The following is an 18,434-nucleotide window of genomic DNA, read 5'->3' on the forward strand; positions in this document are numbered from 1 at the left end:
CATTTTTGGAGTTTTGTGTAAAATGATGGTTCTCTTTTGTGTTTTTTCATTGCAAGCAAAACAAATGAAGATATTACTACCAAAGCATTTGTAATTGGAATCATTTTGTGGGAGAAATTGAACATTATCTGACAGAATTGCTGGGGTGCCAATAGACCCTACTCACATGACGTCACAACCACGCCTCCGCGCCATATTGTCCGTCTACTCGTCGTGTTGATGCATTACCGCTACGTAAATTCCTCCTATTATGGTGTGTTTTTCTGCTCGTTAACATTAATAATCAAAATGGTGAAGGCGTGTGTGGCGGTTGGTTGCAATAACAGAGAAGATAGACGGAGAGACTTGAAGTTTTACCGTATTCCAAGAGACCCGGAGAGGCGAGCGAGATGGACTGCTGCAATTCGACGAGAAAACTGGGCTCCAAACGATTACCACGGATTATGTAGTAGTCATTTTATATCTGGTAAGATGCATTTAATATATATTTAGAGGGTTTTGGGCTGACAACCACAATTAAGATCATTATGAGGCTAATTGCCGACAACATACAGTTTCAAATTCAAGATGCTTATTTCTTCCACCATCATTACATTTTGAATAATATATACAGTGCCTTGCAAAAGTATTCGGCCCCCTTGAATCTTGCAACCTTTCGCCACATTTCAGGCTTCAAACATAAAGATATGAAATTTAATTTTTTTGTCAAGAATCAACAACAAGTGGGACACAATCGTGAAGTGGAACAACATTTATTGGATAATTTAAACTTTTTTAACAAATAAAAAACTGAAAAGTGTGGCGTGCAATATTATTCGGCCCCTTTACTTTCAGTGCAACAAACTCACTCCAGAAGTTCAGTGAGGATCTCTGAATGATCCAGTGTTGTCCTAAATGACCGATGATGATAAATAGAATCCACCTGTGTGTAATCAAGTCTCCGTATAATTGCACCTGCTCTGTGATAGTCTCAGGGTTCTGTTTAAAGTGCAGAGAGCATTATGAAAACCAAGGAACACACCAGGCAGGTCCGAGATACTGTTGTGGAGAAGTTTAAAGCCGGATTTGGATACAAAAAGATTTCCCAAGCTTTAAACATCTCAAGGAGCACTGTGCAAGCAATCATATTGAAATGGAAGGAGCATCAGACCACTGCAAATCTACCAAGACCCGGCCGTCCTTCCAAACTTTCCTCTCAAACAAGGAGAAAACTGATCAGAGATGCAGCCAAGAGGCCCATGATCACTCTGGATGAACTGCAGAGATCTACAGCTGAGGTGGGAGAGTCTGTCCATAGGACAACAATCAGTCGTACACTGCACAAATCTGGCCTTTATGGAAGAGTGGCAAGAAGAAAGCCATTTCTCAAAGATATCCATAAAAAGTCTCGTTTAAAGTTTGCCACAAGCCACCTGGGAGACACACCAAACATGTGGAAGAAGGTGCTCTGGTCAGATGAAACCAAAATTGAACTTTTTGGCCACAATGCAAAACAGCTCATCACCCTGAACACACCATCCCCACTGTCAAACATGGTGGTGGCAGCATCATGGTTTGGGCCTGCTTTTCTTCAGCAGGGACAGGGAAGATGGTTAAAATTGACGGGAAGATGGATGCAGCCAAATACAGGAACATTCTGGAAGAAAACCTGTTGGTATCTGCACAAGACCTGAGACTAGGACGGAGATTTATCTTCCAACAGGACAACGATCCAAAACATAAAGCCAAATCTACAATGGAATGGTTCAAAACTAAACGTATCCAGGTGTTAGAATGGCCAAGTCAAAGTCCAGACCTGAATCCAATCGAGAATCTGTGGAAAGAGTTGAAGACCGCTGTTCACAAACACTCTCCATCCAACCTCACTGAGCTCGAACTGTTTTGCAAGGAAGAATGGGCAAGAATGTCAGTCTCTCGATGTGCAAAACTGATAGAAACATACCCCAAGCGACTTGCAGCTGTAATTGGAGCAAAAGGTGGCGCTTCAAAGTATTAACGCAAGGGGGCCGAATAATATTGCACGCCCCACTTTTCAGTTTTTTATTTGTTAAAAAAGTTTAAATTATCCAATAAATTTTGTTCCACTTCACGATTGTGTCCCATTTGTTGTTGATTCTTGACAAAAAATTAAAATGGTATATCTTTATGTTTGAAGCCTGAAATGTGGCGAAAGGTTGCAAGGTTCAAGGGGGTCGAATACTTTTGCAAGGCACTGTAGCTGGTACCAAGTGAAAGAAGCTGGCCTCGTCTACGGATCATCAGTTAATCAGGTGTGTCCAAACCTTTTGCAAAGGGGGCCAGATTTGGTGTGGTAAAAATGCGGGGGGCTACCTTGGCTGATTTACATAGAACAATATATTTAAACAAATTTTAGCAAACCCTTCTGTGTGTCACATTTGCTTTATTATTTTTTTAAATTCATAATTTCAACAGTCTCGTCTTTGTGGCTTTCTCTTTCGACACTCGGACTCTTGCGAAATACATCTGCTGATAAAAAAAATAAACTAGCTTCAAGTTGCTATAATTTCTCGCTGCGTATCTTCCCTGTAATGTTGTCGTACATGTCAGCGTGTCTTGTTTATTAATATTGCGTCGCATCAAACTCTTTGAAAACAGCGACTGTCTCTTTGCAAATGAGGCAGACACAGTTGTTGCGTGTTTTATTGAAGAAATAGTCCAATATCCACCTATCATTGAAGCGTCGGCCATCGCAGTCAACTTTTTTTTTTTTTGATTGTCGCTATTTTAGAAATCACACAGGGTAATGTTGCTTAGAGTGCTGCTCTTAAAGTTTTTCAAACTTTCGTGAGAATAGGCTGATTTTGTGTGGACAAGATAGTTGTAGATATCAGGGTAGCAGATGTCAGGCAAAGAGGGCGAAGACAGCGGGTCGAAAAATATCGATTTAGGCATCAAATATGGATCTGGCGAATGGATAGACTGAAGCTTTTCCACATAACGCCTTTTATGCAACGCATCCTATGAGTTTACAGCGTCTGAAAGCACCGGGACTTCCATGAATTGCTCTGTAAACTGAACGACTAATTGAAACCATTGAGAATAGGGCTAAACAGAGACGGACAATATGGCGGCCGGATACAGCGACACGTCATTCTGTGACGTTGGTGAGTAGGGTCTATACCTTTGGCCAGCAGTGTACACTGGGAATAGAATACACTTTTATGGTTGGTAGTCAACATAATTCACTCAATAAAAAATAGCTTTAAATAATCTTATTTTATTTACATTCCTTAACTTCATTTAATTGTTAAAACAACAAAAACCTACCTTTTTAATGTTATGATACTCTTCGAGTATCTGATTATGGATTGTCTGCAAAGGTAAAACACAACACCAATTATTTTTAATGTTCGTGCTACACAAAGATATTCAGTTGCATCCAAATAGAAATGCTACCTTATACTTGTCTGTGCCTTGTTGCAACTTTTTCAGCTCATTCTCCAACACCGTGAAGTGCCTGGTGATACTTTCAATACGAGCGTGCAGACCGCGGTACTCGCTATACTCGGAGTTGAAGTCGTTTTTATACCTTTGACGCTGATCTGGAGACGTGATCACGGTGTACTTCCTAGGGGGCGTTAATAGGAAAAAGTGACAAACTAAATGAAAGTCAAACACTATCAAACAATGATCCCCAACATAGTTTTTTCCTGTAAGAAATAATAAATACATTCTGAAAAAAGGTAAGAAATTTTGTGATTGGTAGATACCTTACTGGAAAAAAAAAAATCCCAATTGCATGAGTAGTTGTCATAAGTGTGGAGTGGAAATGAAAACCAGCAATTGACATTGCATTACTCACAATAAGTAGTCTGCCACCTCTGGTGACGTTGAAATACTGGTACTTTTACACATCCCGTTCAGAGCTGAAACACAAAGATGAAAATATATCTCCCAACTAAGCACACTATCATGTTCCTACTGGAAATAAACGTTTCTCTTTCGACCTATATTTTTTAAGGCGTCTGTAAAGTGTAAGCCTATCTAGTAAGCGTGCTGTCTGGATGTATAAACAAGCGTCCAGCAGGGGTCTCTGTTTAATCAGTGAGTCATACACTTAACAGGATGAATCACTCCCAGTGATGACTAATGAAGCAACATATGAGGGCTTGCCTTTATTCTCCTGTGTTACTTTCCAACAGACTGAGCAAATACACAATGTTATGAGACCAAACTATGAAATTTGAATGGATTTTTGTGTCTGACTTCAGCCCAAAATGACTCATAACCTGTGGGAGAGATGAGTTTCTGTTAAATATTCTGCTATTCGCAAGGTTTTGAACATTTGACACTCATTTTTTAGCGTATATTATGTTTCAGTGCAACTGATAGGGATAGACTTCCATTACATTTGATCTGGGAGGTGCTGGCAGTAAGTGATTGGTGCTAGCGTTCTCTGTCAAAATGGATTGGACAGCTATCACCCTCAATGGAAGGGAATGAGTTAAAGCAACACTAGGTAACGTGACGTATTCCGTAAAGCACATTTGCAGTTTTTTGTGTGGCAAGGTTCCTGCTACCCTAGGGTGACCATATTTTGATTTCCAAAATTTTACTCAAAGCAAAGTTCACTCAAAGATGCCTATACTGTATCACTTTAATACCATTAAAGTGTGCCTCCTCCGTATGGACAGAAAAATTCCGTTTATTAAAAAAAAATATTGCCATATAGTACATATCAGGGGTCCCCAACCTTTTTGGCACCACGGACCGGTGTTATTTGGGTCTTTTTTTCACGGACCGGTGTTCTGACAAATTTTGCAACCCATCAAAAATTGCAAAGATGCGGTTCTGCGCATGCGCGCAACGTTAAACATAGCCGCAAAATGCGCAAATGCAGCGATTCCAAAGTAAACACTACAAACTTTTTTGAAAGAAAGGAATATTAACTTACGTTTGATCATGAAAGGACTTGTAGAGAAGGTCTCCTCAGATACATCATGCCATGTAAGCTGCACAGAACAACTGCACGCCGCTCTCACCATTAACGACTACGCCTTGTCGTTAAACATGAATTAAGAAGCCCGCTTCACAAAGATATGTTGGAAATTGTAGCAAGGTTTTCAATGCTCTTGTAGCGATGTCAGGATATTCCAGAATGACTTTATTCCAGAACCTTGGTAGAGTTGTTGTTTCAAATGTACGTTTAATAAGGTCGCCGTCATTTGCGATCTATACAAGTTGATCTTCCTTTTGCACAGACATGCTCGAATCACTCGGTTTATTCACAAACGGGTCACGAATCCACTCCTTCGCAGTTCGTGGGTATTCGAAGTTGTAGCTCGTCAGGCGCCCTTTTTGCCATAAAAATATCTCCAAAGACTTCTGTTTTCCAGTCACCTTCGCTCGTGTGGGGGCTAATCATTTCCGGAAGCAAATGTGCTGCGCCCGCGGCCTAGCAATACGTTATTATCCAGGACAAGCGCACATAGATATATTGTATACACAAACAAGATGTACTACTAGCAGTCCAATCAATGGATTTCTATGACGACATTGTAATCTATCCCGTAGTATTATATCTAGAGTAGACAGGGATATTGGTGTGTTAAGCAGACGGAGAGGGTAAATTCAGCCAGAATGCGGTCGTTATTGAATTATTATTTTTATGCGTCCCGGTAGCAAATGCGTCACGGACCAATACCGGTCCGCGGCCCGGCAGATGGGGACCCCTGGTATATATTATATACTATATGGAAATAAGTTTTTACTCAACAGGCTTTATTCTTACTAAAACATAAACAATAAAACGCAAAAAAAAAGAAATAATGACCAAAAAAAACATGCAGACGCGTGGAAATATAGTAGTCAATACTGACACACAGTAGGCTATGTGCCACATAAACATTTTTATAAATTACAATCACGACAATTGTCGTTGAGAAATTATTATTCCCACTCAATTTTTATTATCATTCAATGCTCTAGATTGCACGCGAACAATAACCAAAATAAACTGACAAACTATTCAACCAGCATGTTTCCAAACAGTTCAAAACTACGTTTCCCATAATGCCTAGCGCGGCTTAGCTCAGTGATAGCTACCCTATTAGCGAGTACCGGGAGACGAGGCAAAATCAAACTTTGCTATAAAAGTTTACAATCATCGGCAGCGCAACGATGCAACACCAAACGCGATTTTACAGATCACGCCAGTACAAAGCTCCAACAGAAGTCAACATTATATAAGTTTTCATCGAAAAAAACTCTTAACAACTGGGCAGGCGCTCCTACTTAGAATATAATACTAACATTCAAACAAATACACGAACGCAGAACAATTAAGACAAGACTACTACAACATACTGCATCTCTTTGTACATGTATAACCCAATATAAAACAGAAGACACATTAATGACATTAACAGGAGATAAACTTACAGAAAGGTGTACGCAGCACTATAAACGTCTCTTAGAACTACTACTTATTGTAGTCTGTAACTGCCTGTTCTCTTGCCAAACAGTCAATCCAGTAGATGGCGGTAATGCCCCATAATACAAGGGGTTAACTGAACTCTTCTCCCGCACCTACTAGTAGGAGCCACGTCAACGCAGGCAAGCGCTGCCCCCCCAGCGGCCGGAGGGATTCTCTTCAAAATGGTCCCGTGAAAAATCATAAAAACCGGACAATTTCATGAATTTATAAAACCCAACTGGATGACGAGGGCACGACGTGAAAGGTGGACATGTCCGGGCAAAAGAGGACGTTTGGTCACCCTATGCTACCCTCTTAAAAGTTAATTAGTGCCGGTAAAAGCAATACAGACCCCCTCAAGATATAAAAGAGGTGTCATTCAACTAGTTGTCAGTCGACATCATCATTACAAATGTTACGAAAATATTTTATAAAAGTTGAAAAGTTGCCTAGTGTTGCTTTAATATAGGTTATTAAAAAACTGTCTTGAAATGAGCATTTTCAACCAACTAAAAAAAGTGTTTATACTGGGCGCAATAAATTCTATAAACTCACTATTGATGCAGATAGCTAGCTAGCATGGCTAACATCAGTTCGGTTATTCATTAGTGCTTTACAAAGCAGTGAGGAGCAAAAATACGATACGAGATTTTAAAAAATGTGACACAAAAACTATATACTAAACAAAATGACCAAAATCACCAATTTTGTGACGAACAGGATATCAATCCTTCGGACACCGGTCTGATAATTGCTGATATGACAAAGTCTGCCGATTCGATTCAAGGGCCTTTGATTAATTTACTTTTCCGTAATTTTCGGACTATAAGCCACAATTTTTTTTCTTCATTTTGAATCCTGCAGCTTATAGTCCAGTGTGACTTATCTGTTGATTTGTTTGGGTTAATAGGTAACACATACCTCCGAGATTGCATTGCAGCGCTACAGAGGTAAATAATCCAAATTCATGTTCTGTGCTAATTATTTCTTCAGTAATTTTTCCAGTTGTTTAATAAATTGCCAGATATGGTATTTAGTAACACTTTTTTTGACAGAGGTGTCATAATTATGACATGACACTATCCTGGGCATGAATGAATGCTCATGGCAGATGTCATTAAGTGTCATCCGGCAAATTATGTTACTAACTCCATTTATGTCCAGATCGGATCTTTTACATGCATTCAAAAGTGAGATAATTTGCCAGATAACACTAAATGACATCTGTTATAAGCATTAATGAATGCTTATGATTGCGTCATGTCATAGTTATGATCGTCTAATGACAGTCTTATGGCACCACTGTCAAATAAAGTGTTACGAAATGCCATAACTAACAAATAATGAAACAGTAACTGAATAAATAATTAGCACAGAACATGAATTTTGATTGTTATTTACATCTGTAGCGCTGCAATGCATGCTAGGAGGCATGTTGGACAACTACAGTGTTGACAGCAGAGGTTGACCGTCTCCTCCAAGGGAGCAGTGATGGCCAAATGAAGCTTCTTGAAGCAATGAAAATCTATTTAAAACTGGGTTTTATGTTTGTTATTTCTATTATTAATTTGTCCTTTAGTCTAGACCAGCTTTTATATTTGTGGTCAAATATTTTCTGTTGAAAAAATTCAGAGCTATTTATTTAACCTTTTATCCAACTTTATGAGATTTCTGAGTCTAGGTAATTCAGGCACTTTGGGAGCTATTATTTTTCATTTGTGTGATTCAATAAACATGCCTTAGCCATTTCACTGAAGTTCAGTGTTTGCCTTATTCAATTTTTAAACAATGTTTACATATTTACTGCAAATGGATATCGGCTCCAAAGATCGGTTATCGGCCCCTCTAACTACTAATAATCAGGATCGTTCCTAAAAAAAAAATATATATATATACGGTATATTGTTCGATCTCTAAAAAATACATTGATGTTTTTTAAAACATTTTGCTGCTGAATCATTTCAGACATGTGAATGAAAGCCATGTTGTTGTTTTTTTGTTCAACAAAACGGCATACCAAAAGGATGATCAAAGTTTTAGCGTTTTGGATTTGACTGTACTTACTTATCCAAATGATAGATTAATCTAAAGTGATTATAAACCCCCTGCCATTCTGTATAGTCTAATTTGAAGGAGAAAATTGAGACTCACTTGTGCTTTTAAGTGGAATACTGTTGTTTTTGAGGTTTTCTGGACTCATCTTACAGGTTCTATCAGGCTCAGGCACTGTGTGTGGACTCTTCTTTTCCTTCTCTTCTTGGCTTTTGGGTCTCCCCTTGTCTTTCTTCTCCTTGTCTTTATGCTTCTTAGACTTCTTTTTCGGCTTTTTGCCACCTGCGGCGGATGACGGACTTTCGTCGGGCGGAAGCGGCGTGGGGGACGCGTTGACAGCAGGCGTGGTTGTCACTGAAGGAAGCGAAGGTGGCTGGCCAAGCCTGTCGGCTACGGTTTCCTGGGAGTCGCAGTCTCGGCCATTGTGGCTAGAGTCATTGCTGACATCCGAAAGTGCTTCGAACGGTCGGGGAATGTCCAGCAAGGGGAGCGGCTGTGTACTGGATGTCAGGACGCTGTCCGACAGGGGAGCGGCGATTCCTGGCTGCGCTCCGCCTGCCTCCCCCTTGCCATTGGAAGAAGTGAGTTTGCCGTTGATAGGATGTTGTGGAGCTTTGCTGGCAAGGTGCGATATCCTCGGCTTCTTATTGGCGAGAGGGTCAATAAAGTCAGCAGCTGGACGTTTCTGGCAGAAAAAAAAAAAAAAAAAAAAGATTTAAAGTTGCTATACTGCTAGCAACTTCCGTTTTAGAATTTCTCCATCCAAAAACAACAGTGGATCTGGAGTAACATTACTCATCAATATCCCTTAAAAAAGACCATTTGGAAATACCGCATCCATCTGCCATCATCACAACAGGGGAGGACAACATGCTCATGAAGGCAGATGTGGAACCAAGCTCGTGCCACCACAAAGACCGGGTGTTTTTGTTGCCATGTTGCCGCTGTGTTATGGAAGGTACGTTCTTCCCATTCCTGCATTTTCATGTGTCCGGTGCTCAAAAAATACTCAAGCTAAAATCTTGCGCATGAAACGACTTGTTGCCTTTGATATTGTTGTTACGATGATGAGTGTTATCATGATGATGATCATGATGATATTTTTTACTGCAAATACTGTGTCTGCAACACATGCTATCTGCTGCTAGCCTGTTGCTAATCAGTACATGTAGGATGGCACATTTATGTCAACGCATACAGTCGGGCAAATAAGTATGTGAATGTGTTATGGTCAGATGGAACCAAAATAGAACTTTTTGGTAGAAACACAGGTTCTCCTGTTTGGAGGAAAAAGAATTGTGAATTGCACCATACCCACTGTGAAGCATGGGGGTGGAAACATCATGCGTTCGGGCTGTTTTTCTGCAAAGGGACCAGGACGACTGATCTGTGTCAAGGAAAGAATGAATGGGGCCCTGTATCGAGAGATTTTGAGTGAAAATCTCCTTCCATCAGCAAGGGCATTGAAGATGACACGTGGCTGGGTCTTTCAGCATGACAATGATTCCAAACACACAGCCAGGGCAACAAAAGAGTGGCTTCGTAAGAAGTATTTTAAGGTCCTGGAGTGGCCTAGCCAGTCTCCAGAGCTCAACCCCATAGAAAATCGGTGGAGGTAGTTGAAAGTCCGTATAGCCCAACGACAGCCCCCAAAACATCACTGCTCTAGAGGAGATCTGCATGGAGGAATGGGCCAAAATACCAGCAAGTGTGTGAAAAGCTTGTGAAGAGTTACAGAAAATGTTTGGCCTCAGTTATTGCCAACAAAGGGTACATAACAAAGTATTGAGATAAACTTTTGGTATTGACCAAATACTTCTTTCCCACCATGATTTGCAAATAAATTATTTAAAAAAATCAAACAATGTGATTCTTTTTTCCCCCCATATTCCGTCTCTCATGGTTGAGGTTTATCCATGTTGACAAATACAGGCCTCACTAATATTTTCAAGTGGGAGAACTTGCACAATTAGTGGTTGACTAAATACTTATTTTCCCCACTGTTAATGCAAGTGTTACAAGTTTTTTGTTCATTTGTTTACAGGCGGAAAACGCCGTTAGGCAAGGGAAGATAAGTTGATGTGCCTCACAGCTTCACTTGCTGTACGTTGATGGACATATACAGAGACTATGTCGTCCCACCCGGGGGCGGCCAGAACGCTGGAGGCTGTTGCTCGCGGACCGTCAGCTCAATCCCGGGATCCAACTCCGAGCTTTTTAACTACAGCAACTTTAAGATACGCTATTGGAGCTGGAATTACAGAGGACAGCGGGAGAAAGCCCGTCTGGAGGCCGTAATGTCGGGTGAAAGTTTGGCGAGGCTCCGGAGCTCTAGTGTCTGATATCACATTCTCGTATGCTAGTTTTCCAATAATTTTATAAATTGTTATTTATTGACCTGTTTTGCACATGCACCAATCGTTTTAAATAAAACAAGAAATGGAATCTTGTTGTCCAAATGTTTCATCGTGATCAATATCCGCAATAAAAAAAGAATGACATGCTATTTTTGTTTATATGTACATGCCTTGTCGTATTTCCTTGTAACAACAAAATCCGTGTCAGCTCTTCTGCATTCGGCAAATGTAATATTATTTATTTGTAATTTTACCTCATTTTGGTCACTCAAGGTGGCCGGCGTATAATTCTACACCTCATGTCAACACAGGCTGACAGGTTGTTAGAATTTTGTCCACAAATGATCAACAAAGTGATAAGAACAATCATACAATTTCATCTACGTCTCATCTACGTCGTGCTGAGTCCATTTTTGGAGATTCCGTGGGTTCCTCTGGCTTGATTTTGCAGTTTTAACTTTGTCAACACACTGCTTACGTCAACCGCAATTCATGTTGTTCTTTCTAAACCGGAAGTTCGGCGCAGACTTTTTCCAAGATGGCGCCGTCAATATTTCGCTCAGGAAACTTGTCTATAAAGTTGTCACTTTTTTACTCGCGACTGCCACTTCCAGCCTAACGCGTAACTGCAGCTTTTGTTAAGCTCGTGCATGGTGCACATGCTTGTACCAGCACGAACATAATACAACGAGTGTTTTGCCCATCAAATCAGCACCAGTAATCTAATAACAGCAAACGTGATTGTTTACCATTTGTGGCAAGTCTTAAGTGGGTTATAAAAGTGTTTTTGCCGAATGGAGACTAGACAGACGCAAACATTTTGTGTGGCCCACAAAAGAAAAAAATAACATGCGTTGACTTCATGATTCTGGTCAGAGAAGTGAGAATTTCTCGTGTTTTTTCTCCCCTTATTTTTATTTAAAGAACAGTAAAAGAAATGTATTTTTTTTCCCAATGAAAATATATTTTTCCTTTTTTTTTTCTTCACAAAACCGAAAGAATATTTACCGCCCCCCCTTTTTTTTAAAAAAATAAAAAGAAATGTAAATCAAGAAGTTAAAACAATATCGAGAATTTTTTTTTTTTTTTTACTGGTTTCCCTTTTTTAATAAAAAAATAAAAAAGTATCCAAGAATGAATGGAATATTTGCTGTTTTTTCCCCATTTTTTAAAAATTAAAAACTAATAAGAGGATAAGAACATTTAAGGCAACGGATGGCAACCGATCAGATGCCCGATCAATGGGGGGACGATTTCACAAATTTTGGAGGACTAGCGATCGGTTGATCATTAAAAATACAACTGATCATGTCCACCCATCGCGTCCAGAGTCAGTAAACCACATTAGTCATTTAACAGTTGGTCGTGGCATTCGCGGACATTAATAAGCATATAAGCGCAGTTGTTGGTATTCTGCATGCTCTCGTGAATCCAACATATTGTTTACAATTGCAACGTCTGCCACTTTGCTATGTCAATGTGTTAAGGTGTTGAATTTGCATTGATGTTTTATATAGTCACTGTATGGTATTTGTTTTGTGGCCACAAAATGGCCTCATTATGCTCTCTTTCCTGTGTTAGTGAATTCTGTCCGATAATACCTGTTTGTTGCACATATTTGGCTCACATTCAAACTGCTTCAGCATTAAAAGACATTACAATCTGAACAAAGAAAGACATACAGACCTGTTAAAATGTAGTATTTCTATTTTAAATATTGTGATTTATCCAAACCTTGTGATTTTCTTTTTGTGAAGGAAAATACTATTCCAGTTTAATTTTCAGGAAAGGAAATTCCGTAATTTCCCGAATATAAGGCGCACCCGTGTATAATGCACACCCCAAATTTACTTGTAAAATCTAGGGAAAATTATTGTACCCGTTTATAACGCACACCCTAATTTTAGCACCAATGAATAGAAGGATACAAGAAAACAGAGCTCGTGTACAGATACAGAAATTTCATTTTACTGACTGGTCAAACACAGCATAAGCATAGCACATTGGTAGTTCAAAACATTACCATGAACTGACAATATTTACGGTAATAATATGATTTGACAACTTCTCCAATTTACCAGAATCTAGGAGAAAACAAAACAGACAACTTTTCTTTTAAAGGCTGCTGTATAACTTGCTCGTTTCATCATGATGAATACATGTTTCTTCCATGGATTGATACGGTAAAATGAAAGTGAGAACGCAAGTCGGAAATCCGTTAGAGCTCATCGCTGTCAACACGACAGTAACAACAGGAACTATTGTTATTTGGGTTTGAGTTTCCCGAGGGACAGATATAGTTGACGGACACAGGAAGTCTGTGTGCTTACGTTTGTTATGGTCCGAGTTGCGGAGCTGCAATAAATGTTGACTCAAATGAGTTCAAGAAACTAAATTCTGTGCTTTATGAAGAGTGAAAAAAAGCAGAATTTAACACAGACGAAATCATTCGGCCGATTAGAGTGAAGTATTACCGAAACAAAATGGTGACGTCACCTACCGTAATGGTCGGCAACGGGTCGCTGCATACGTTTCTTCAACACGTGGCAGTGTCAATAAAAAACAAAAAATCGGTTGATATACTGTATATATATGTGATATATATATATTTCTGTCTCCATCCATGTACCCGTTTATAATGCGCACCATGATTTTACAAGTTGATTTTGGGGGAAAAAATGTGCGTTATATTTGGGAAATTATGGTAGTAGTTTGGAAAGAAGTTTTTAACTTTCTGTTTTTGACAACAACTGCATGTGTTAAACAATGGTATATTACAGGTACTGTTCAATGTGTTACGACAAAACAAGTTTGATTGCAAAATTAAAAGGTCAGCATGTTAGGCTTTTCTAAAGAAAATATTTTCTCTTGGGGGGCTAAAAAGACAATTTGGACGATTTTGTCAAAACCGTCTCCAAACAGTGAATTGACGATGAAAATGGTTGTTGATTCATTACAATATTCGATTAGCTATCGTTGAGTTCATTGATCATGACAGCCATCTTTGGCTGATATAAAGGCCCTCTAAAAGAACCCATAAGCTCCAAAATAAAATTAAGGCGTAAAGAGACACTGAAAAGTTGGCGACATTTCGTGAGACTATGCTCACCTGAGACGGTGAGCTGCTGGCCAACTCCTTGGGCGGGCTCTCGGGTGGAGCAGCTGCGTTGTTCTGAGACTGGCATTGCTTCCTGGTAGAACAAACACAATTGTTACCATGATTTACATGCGGTCACATCACACCTCACCACAATGGAGGGACTTGGCTAACAAGGGTTTTGCCGATGCTGCCAAACTATGCAAGCAGACACCTGAAGTCAGCTGCGGGACAGCCTTTGTACTTTTTGTTACACTCTGACAAAAAAGAACGGAGTAAAACTGCTGCAGTTGAATACCAGTACGAGGGGGCACTTGGACACCCAAAATAATATGACGACCCCACCCACCAAATGTGTTTTTGTGTGTGCGCTGGAGGCCACTATAAAGTCGGTCAAATGACACATATGGCTGAACCTTGGACTATTGCAACCTCACGAACACACATTTGAAAACACAGATCAGCATGTGCTGGAACTCTGTTGTATCACGTGCGGTTCAGTCATGTTGCAGGACTTGTTCTAAGTGACTGATAGCAGCTGATGTAGTATCTGGGCACGTGTGTGTTTCAAAGTATTACAGACAGACACAATGCACAAGTTATTGGAGCTGAAACAATTACTCGAATAATTCGAGTAACTCGATTTTAAAAATTAAATCAAGGAATTTTCCCCGTCTCGAGGAATCATTTAATTATACAGTGGCACATCTACATACGAAGTTATTTCGTTCCAGGACCTTGTTCGTAAGTCGAGCAGGATTTTCCCATAAGAATACATTATAATTCCATTAATTCGTTCTACAGCCCGAAAACCTACATTAATTTCTTAATAAATACTGCTGGTACAATTGCAAATAGCAATTACACAGAGCAAAACAAATGAATTATGAATAAAAACTGAAATATTATAATAGTAATAATAATAATACCAATAATACCAATAGACCCTACCCACCGACGTCACAAAACCACGTGCTCGCTGTATGGTTCCGCCCACTTGTCCGTCATTTTGTCTCTGTATTAGCATTGGTTTCAATTGATCGAGGAATTTAAAATGTATTTCATGGAAGACCCGGTGCTTTCTGATGCCGTAAACTCACTGGATGTGTTGCATAAAATGTTATGTGGAAAAGCTTCGTTCTATACAGTCGCCAGATCCATATTTGATGCCCAAATCGATGTTTTTCGACCCACTGTCTTCGCCCTGTCTGCCTGACATCTGCTACGCTGATATTTACAATGATCTTGTCCACACAAAATCAGCCTATTCTCACGAAAATTTGAAAAACTTCAAGAGCTTGGAGGCTTATAAATACTTCGTTGCTGGTTGGGTGAAACAGGTCCTCGTCCACGAAAATTCGGCAGGAATCTATCTTGTGCTTGGAAAGGTGAGTTATGAAATTTTCAATTCAAAATCTTTTGTTATTGCTAACATCCACTTTCAAGTCTAATGTATTTCATGTCGTTTGTCAATGGAGTTAAGGCTTTTAATGTTTATATGGTTTAGCGATAGCACTCTCACTACATACATACGTGTATGTTGTCGGCGATTAGCCTAGCAATGATCTTGATTGTGGTTATTTGTCAGCCCAAAACCCTCTAAGTATACCTTAAATGCATCTTACCGGATATAAAATGACTACTACATAGTCTGTGGTGATTTTTTGGTGCCCAGTTTTCACGTCGAATTGCAGCTGTCCATTTCGCTCTCCTCTTTGGATCCCTCGGAATACGGTAAAACTTCAAGTCTCTCCTTCCATCTTCTCTGTTAGTGCAACCAACAGCCAAACACGCCTTCACCATTTTGATTATTAATGTTAAGGAGCAGAAAAACACGCCGTAAATAGGAGGAATGTACGTAGCCGTAACAGGTTAACACTATGTTTTGACGGACAATTGGGCGGTACCATTCAGGAGAACGGAGTTGTGACGTCACGTGGGTAGGGTCTATCATAATGTAACGAATCTGGTTCCAATGTGGCGGATGTGTTTTGCGCGGTGTACCTTAATGCAACGCGTGGCTGACGTACCAGTGTGAAAAAGCATTTTTTACTTTCACCTTTTCATGTTCAGCTGCGGCGGACAGTAGGCATGTTGTGTTGCACAAGTTCTGAAATAAATGATTAAAAACCCGACGACGCTGGCGATTTTTGGGAGATGTTACTATAAAAATAGTTGTCACTTCAACTTCTAAAGACTGGCAAACAGAGCTCTGAGGAGGACCGTCGAGGTTGTAGACATTCTAGGGCCGTACTATTGAGCCAGTTCACGGACGCGCCCTTCATGCTTATATTTTTCTATCATTTCCATCTTCATTTCAATTGTGAGCTTCACCTTTTTCCTTTTTTAACCACCTGCACTAACATTCACGGAACCCACGTTGATTTCTCTCAAGAAAATCCACCGTGTGTCCGTCTAGCGGGAAAACAAAGAAACTGGGGCGCTGTCATAAATCGTCGTATTTCGAGCATGTCGTCGGATGTAAAAACAAATGGCGACTCAAATTTTACGTTGGATGCCAAAAAGATTGTGTGTCAAGGCGATCGTATGTCGAGGTACCACTGTATATTTATGCCGGAAAACACTCAGGTGACTTGAAGTTCCGCTCTGAGACCACCAATTTGGCCAGCTTTCAAAATTGTCCAATATGCATGTGTGATACATCATTGGAAAGCTTAAAATCTCAATTTTCTGGATGAAGAAAAATTCTGAACAGGAGGGCATTTAAGAAAAATACAATTTTTAAACAGCAAAACCCTATTTGGAGGTGAGAGCACGCAAGAGGATTACAGACGACATGAATTTAACGAGATATTATCGCGAGTTTACCTTGTGTCGATCCAAAAACTCCATGTAGCATGTATCACTGAGTGTCAAGACACAGCTGTAAATGGCCACAGCTGGATTTTTGGGGGATTTTATGGGTGAAACATGGTAATATAACAAGGGTCGCGATGCAGAAATCGCAGACATCAAGGAGTGGTTGAGATTTTCTTTTTCATATATTTACCCTTTTAAACACCCCCCCATCTAACATATGCAAAATGCGACAGTAACAAAAAAATACAATTTAGCGATTTTTTTCATTGTGTCGTAATTTGTTTAAAGTTTAAAATATACGAGTGAATAATTTTTTTTAAAGTCTTTTTTTTTAACAAAATATTAGACATCACTTAATGATTCTAAGATAAAAATTACGGACATTTTGAATAACAAATATAATTATTTAAGTTTTTATGGCAGGGTTGAAACAAAAACGGTTGCGCGACGTCTGTAAACGGAGGTTTCCAGGGTAAAACGGGCAACTTAAAAATAGTTCGGGGGCTCAATGCGCCATGAATCTGCTATGGCAGCATATAAACGTATTGTTCTATCAAACACAACAGTTGTTTTGGCTTAAAATACAGCAGTTTCTTTTAAAGAGGAGTGCAAGAGCAGAAACTGCTTTTTCAGTCTTGTCTGTGTTTTCCGCATTATATATATTTGCTTTCAACCATGCATGAATATAGACGTAACGATGAAGGAGCTGATTAAAGCGAGGAGAAAGGCACCAAGAAAAAACAGAAAATATGAAACGTGTGGGAGGATTTCAAGCTGGACACCAAAGCGAACACTTTTTCATCTATTCACTGTTAGACAGTTTTCGCATGAAACTACAGCACGTCTGCAATGCTGCAGCTCCACCGAAGTTACCCCGTTTACTCCAAGAGCGGAGGAGCGATACTAAGGACAAGGTAAAATTAAATTAACGTAGCGCTAATAAATAATATTAACATTACTGTACCTTGCTAATGTAACGTTAGCCCTGCGGAGGGCTAGATTTCTAAAAAATTATACCAGTAAGTCTGAAAGAAATGCTGCATTTTATCTCAGTTTCAGCAGTGACGAATATCAGACAAGTGCAGGAGATATAGAATTCCAGCATCTTTGCAGAGGTCCTTGATCTATTGAACTCCTTTCTAGTTGATTAAGAGGTCTCTATATTATACAGTAGCATTTGTTGATTGCAAACAGGCTTATGGTGTTGAATTGAGTTGTTCATGAGCCACAGAGCATTGCTGCCTGCTCTATAAATAGCTGGCTGGAAGCTTGCCTTTCCTTGCTAGCGGATCCTGAGGAGCCAGATTTTTTTCTATTGGGAAGTAAGCCAAAAGCTGATGATGTCAATAAACATTATACATTGCTCTAATGGCAACATGTCAAAAGTCTTTCTATGGATGCACAGCAAAAACAATACTCTGTAGTTCTTACGGTTCTGCACACCCATAATTATGATATGTGACTATGTAAACTACGATATTCACTTGCCATCTGATACATGTTAGCCTATATTTGAAAGGACAGGTTTGTCCCAACAGGTGGTTACGTTGAAGAAAGGCTTGTGACTAGAATATCAACTGGATGTTTTGCAGTTCATTCTTGATGGAACATCTTGATAACTATATAGAAAATTGAATTAAATGTGAAATCAGCGGAAGAAATCAGCTTCTGG

The 18,434-nt window shown here is 39.6% G+C and overlaps 1 protein-coding gene across 1 annotated transcript in view; it reads right to left on the reverse strand.

Moving 5' to 3' along the window:
- Window positions 1-18,434, reverse strand: part of ell (elongation factor RNA polymerase II) — an 82,936-nt gene that overhangs the window by 7,476 nt on the left and 57,026 nt on the right. Inside the window, exons 7-11 of the mRNA XM_057840430.1 lie at window positions 13,955-14,036; window positions 8,588-9,173; window positions 3,824-3,887; window positions 3,418-3,589; window positions 3,289-3,333 (exon numbers count right to left, since the gene is read on the reverse strand). Coding sequence (XP_057696413.1) covers window positions 3,289-3,333; window positions 3,418-3,589; window positions 3,824-3,887; window positions 8,588-9,173; window positions 13,955-14,036 — 949 coding nt within the window. The remainder of the gene's footprint in view (window positions 1-3,288; window positions 3,334-3,417; window positions 3,590-3,823; window positions 3,888-8,587; window positions 9,174-13,954; window positions 14,037-18,434) is intronic.

The sequence above is a fragment of the Corythoichthys intestinalis genome, chromosome 7, assembly GCF_030265065.1.
Source record: "Corythoichthys intestinalis isolate RoL2023-P3 chromosome 7, ASM3026506v1, whole genome shotgun sequence".
NCBI lineage: Eukaryota > Metazoa > Chordata > Actinopteri > Syngnathiformes > Syngnathidae > Corythoichthys > Corythoichthys intestinalis.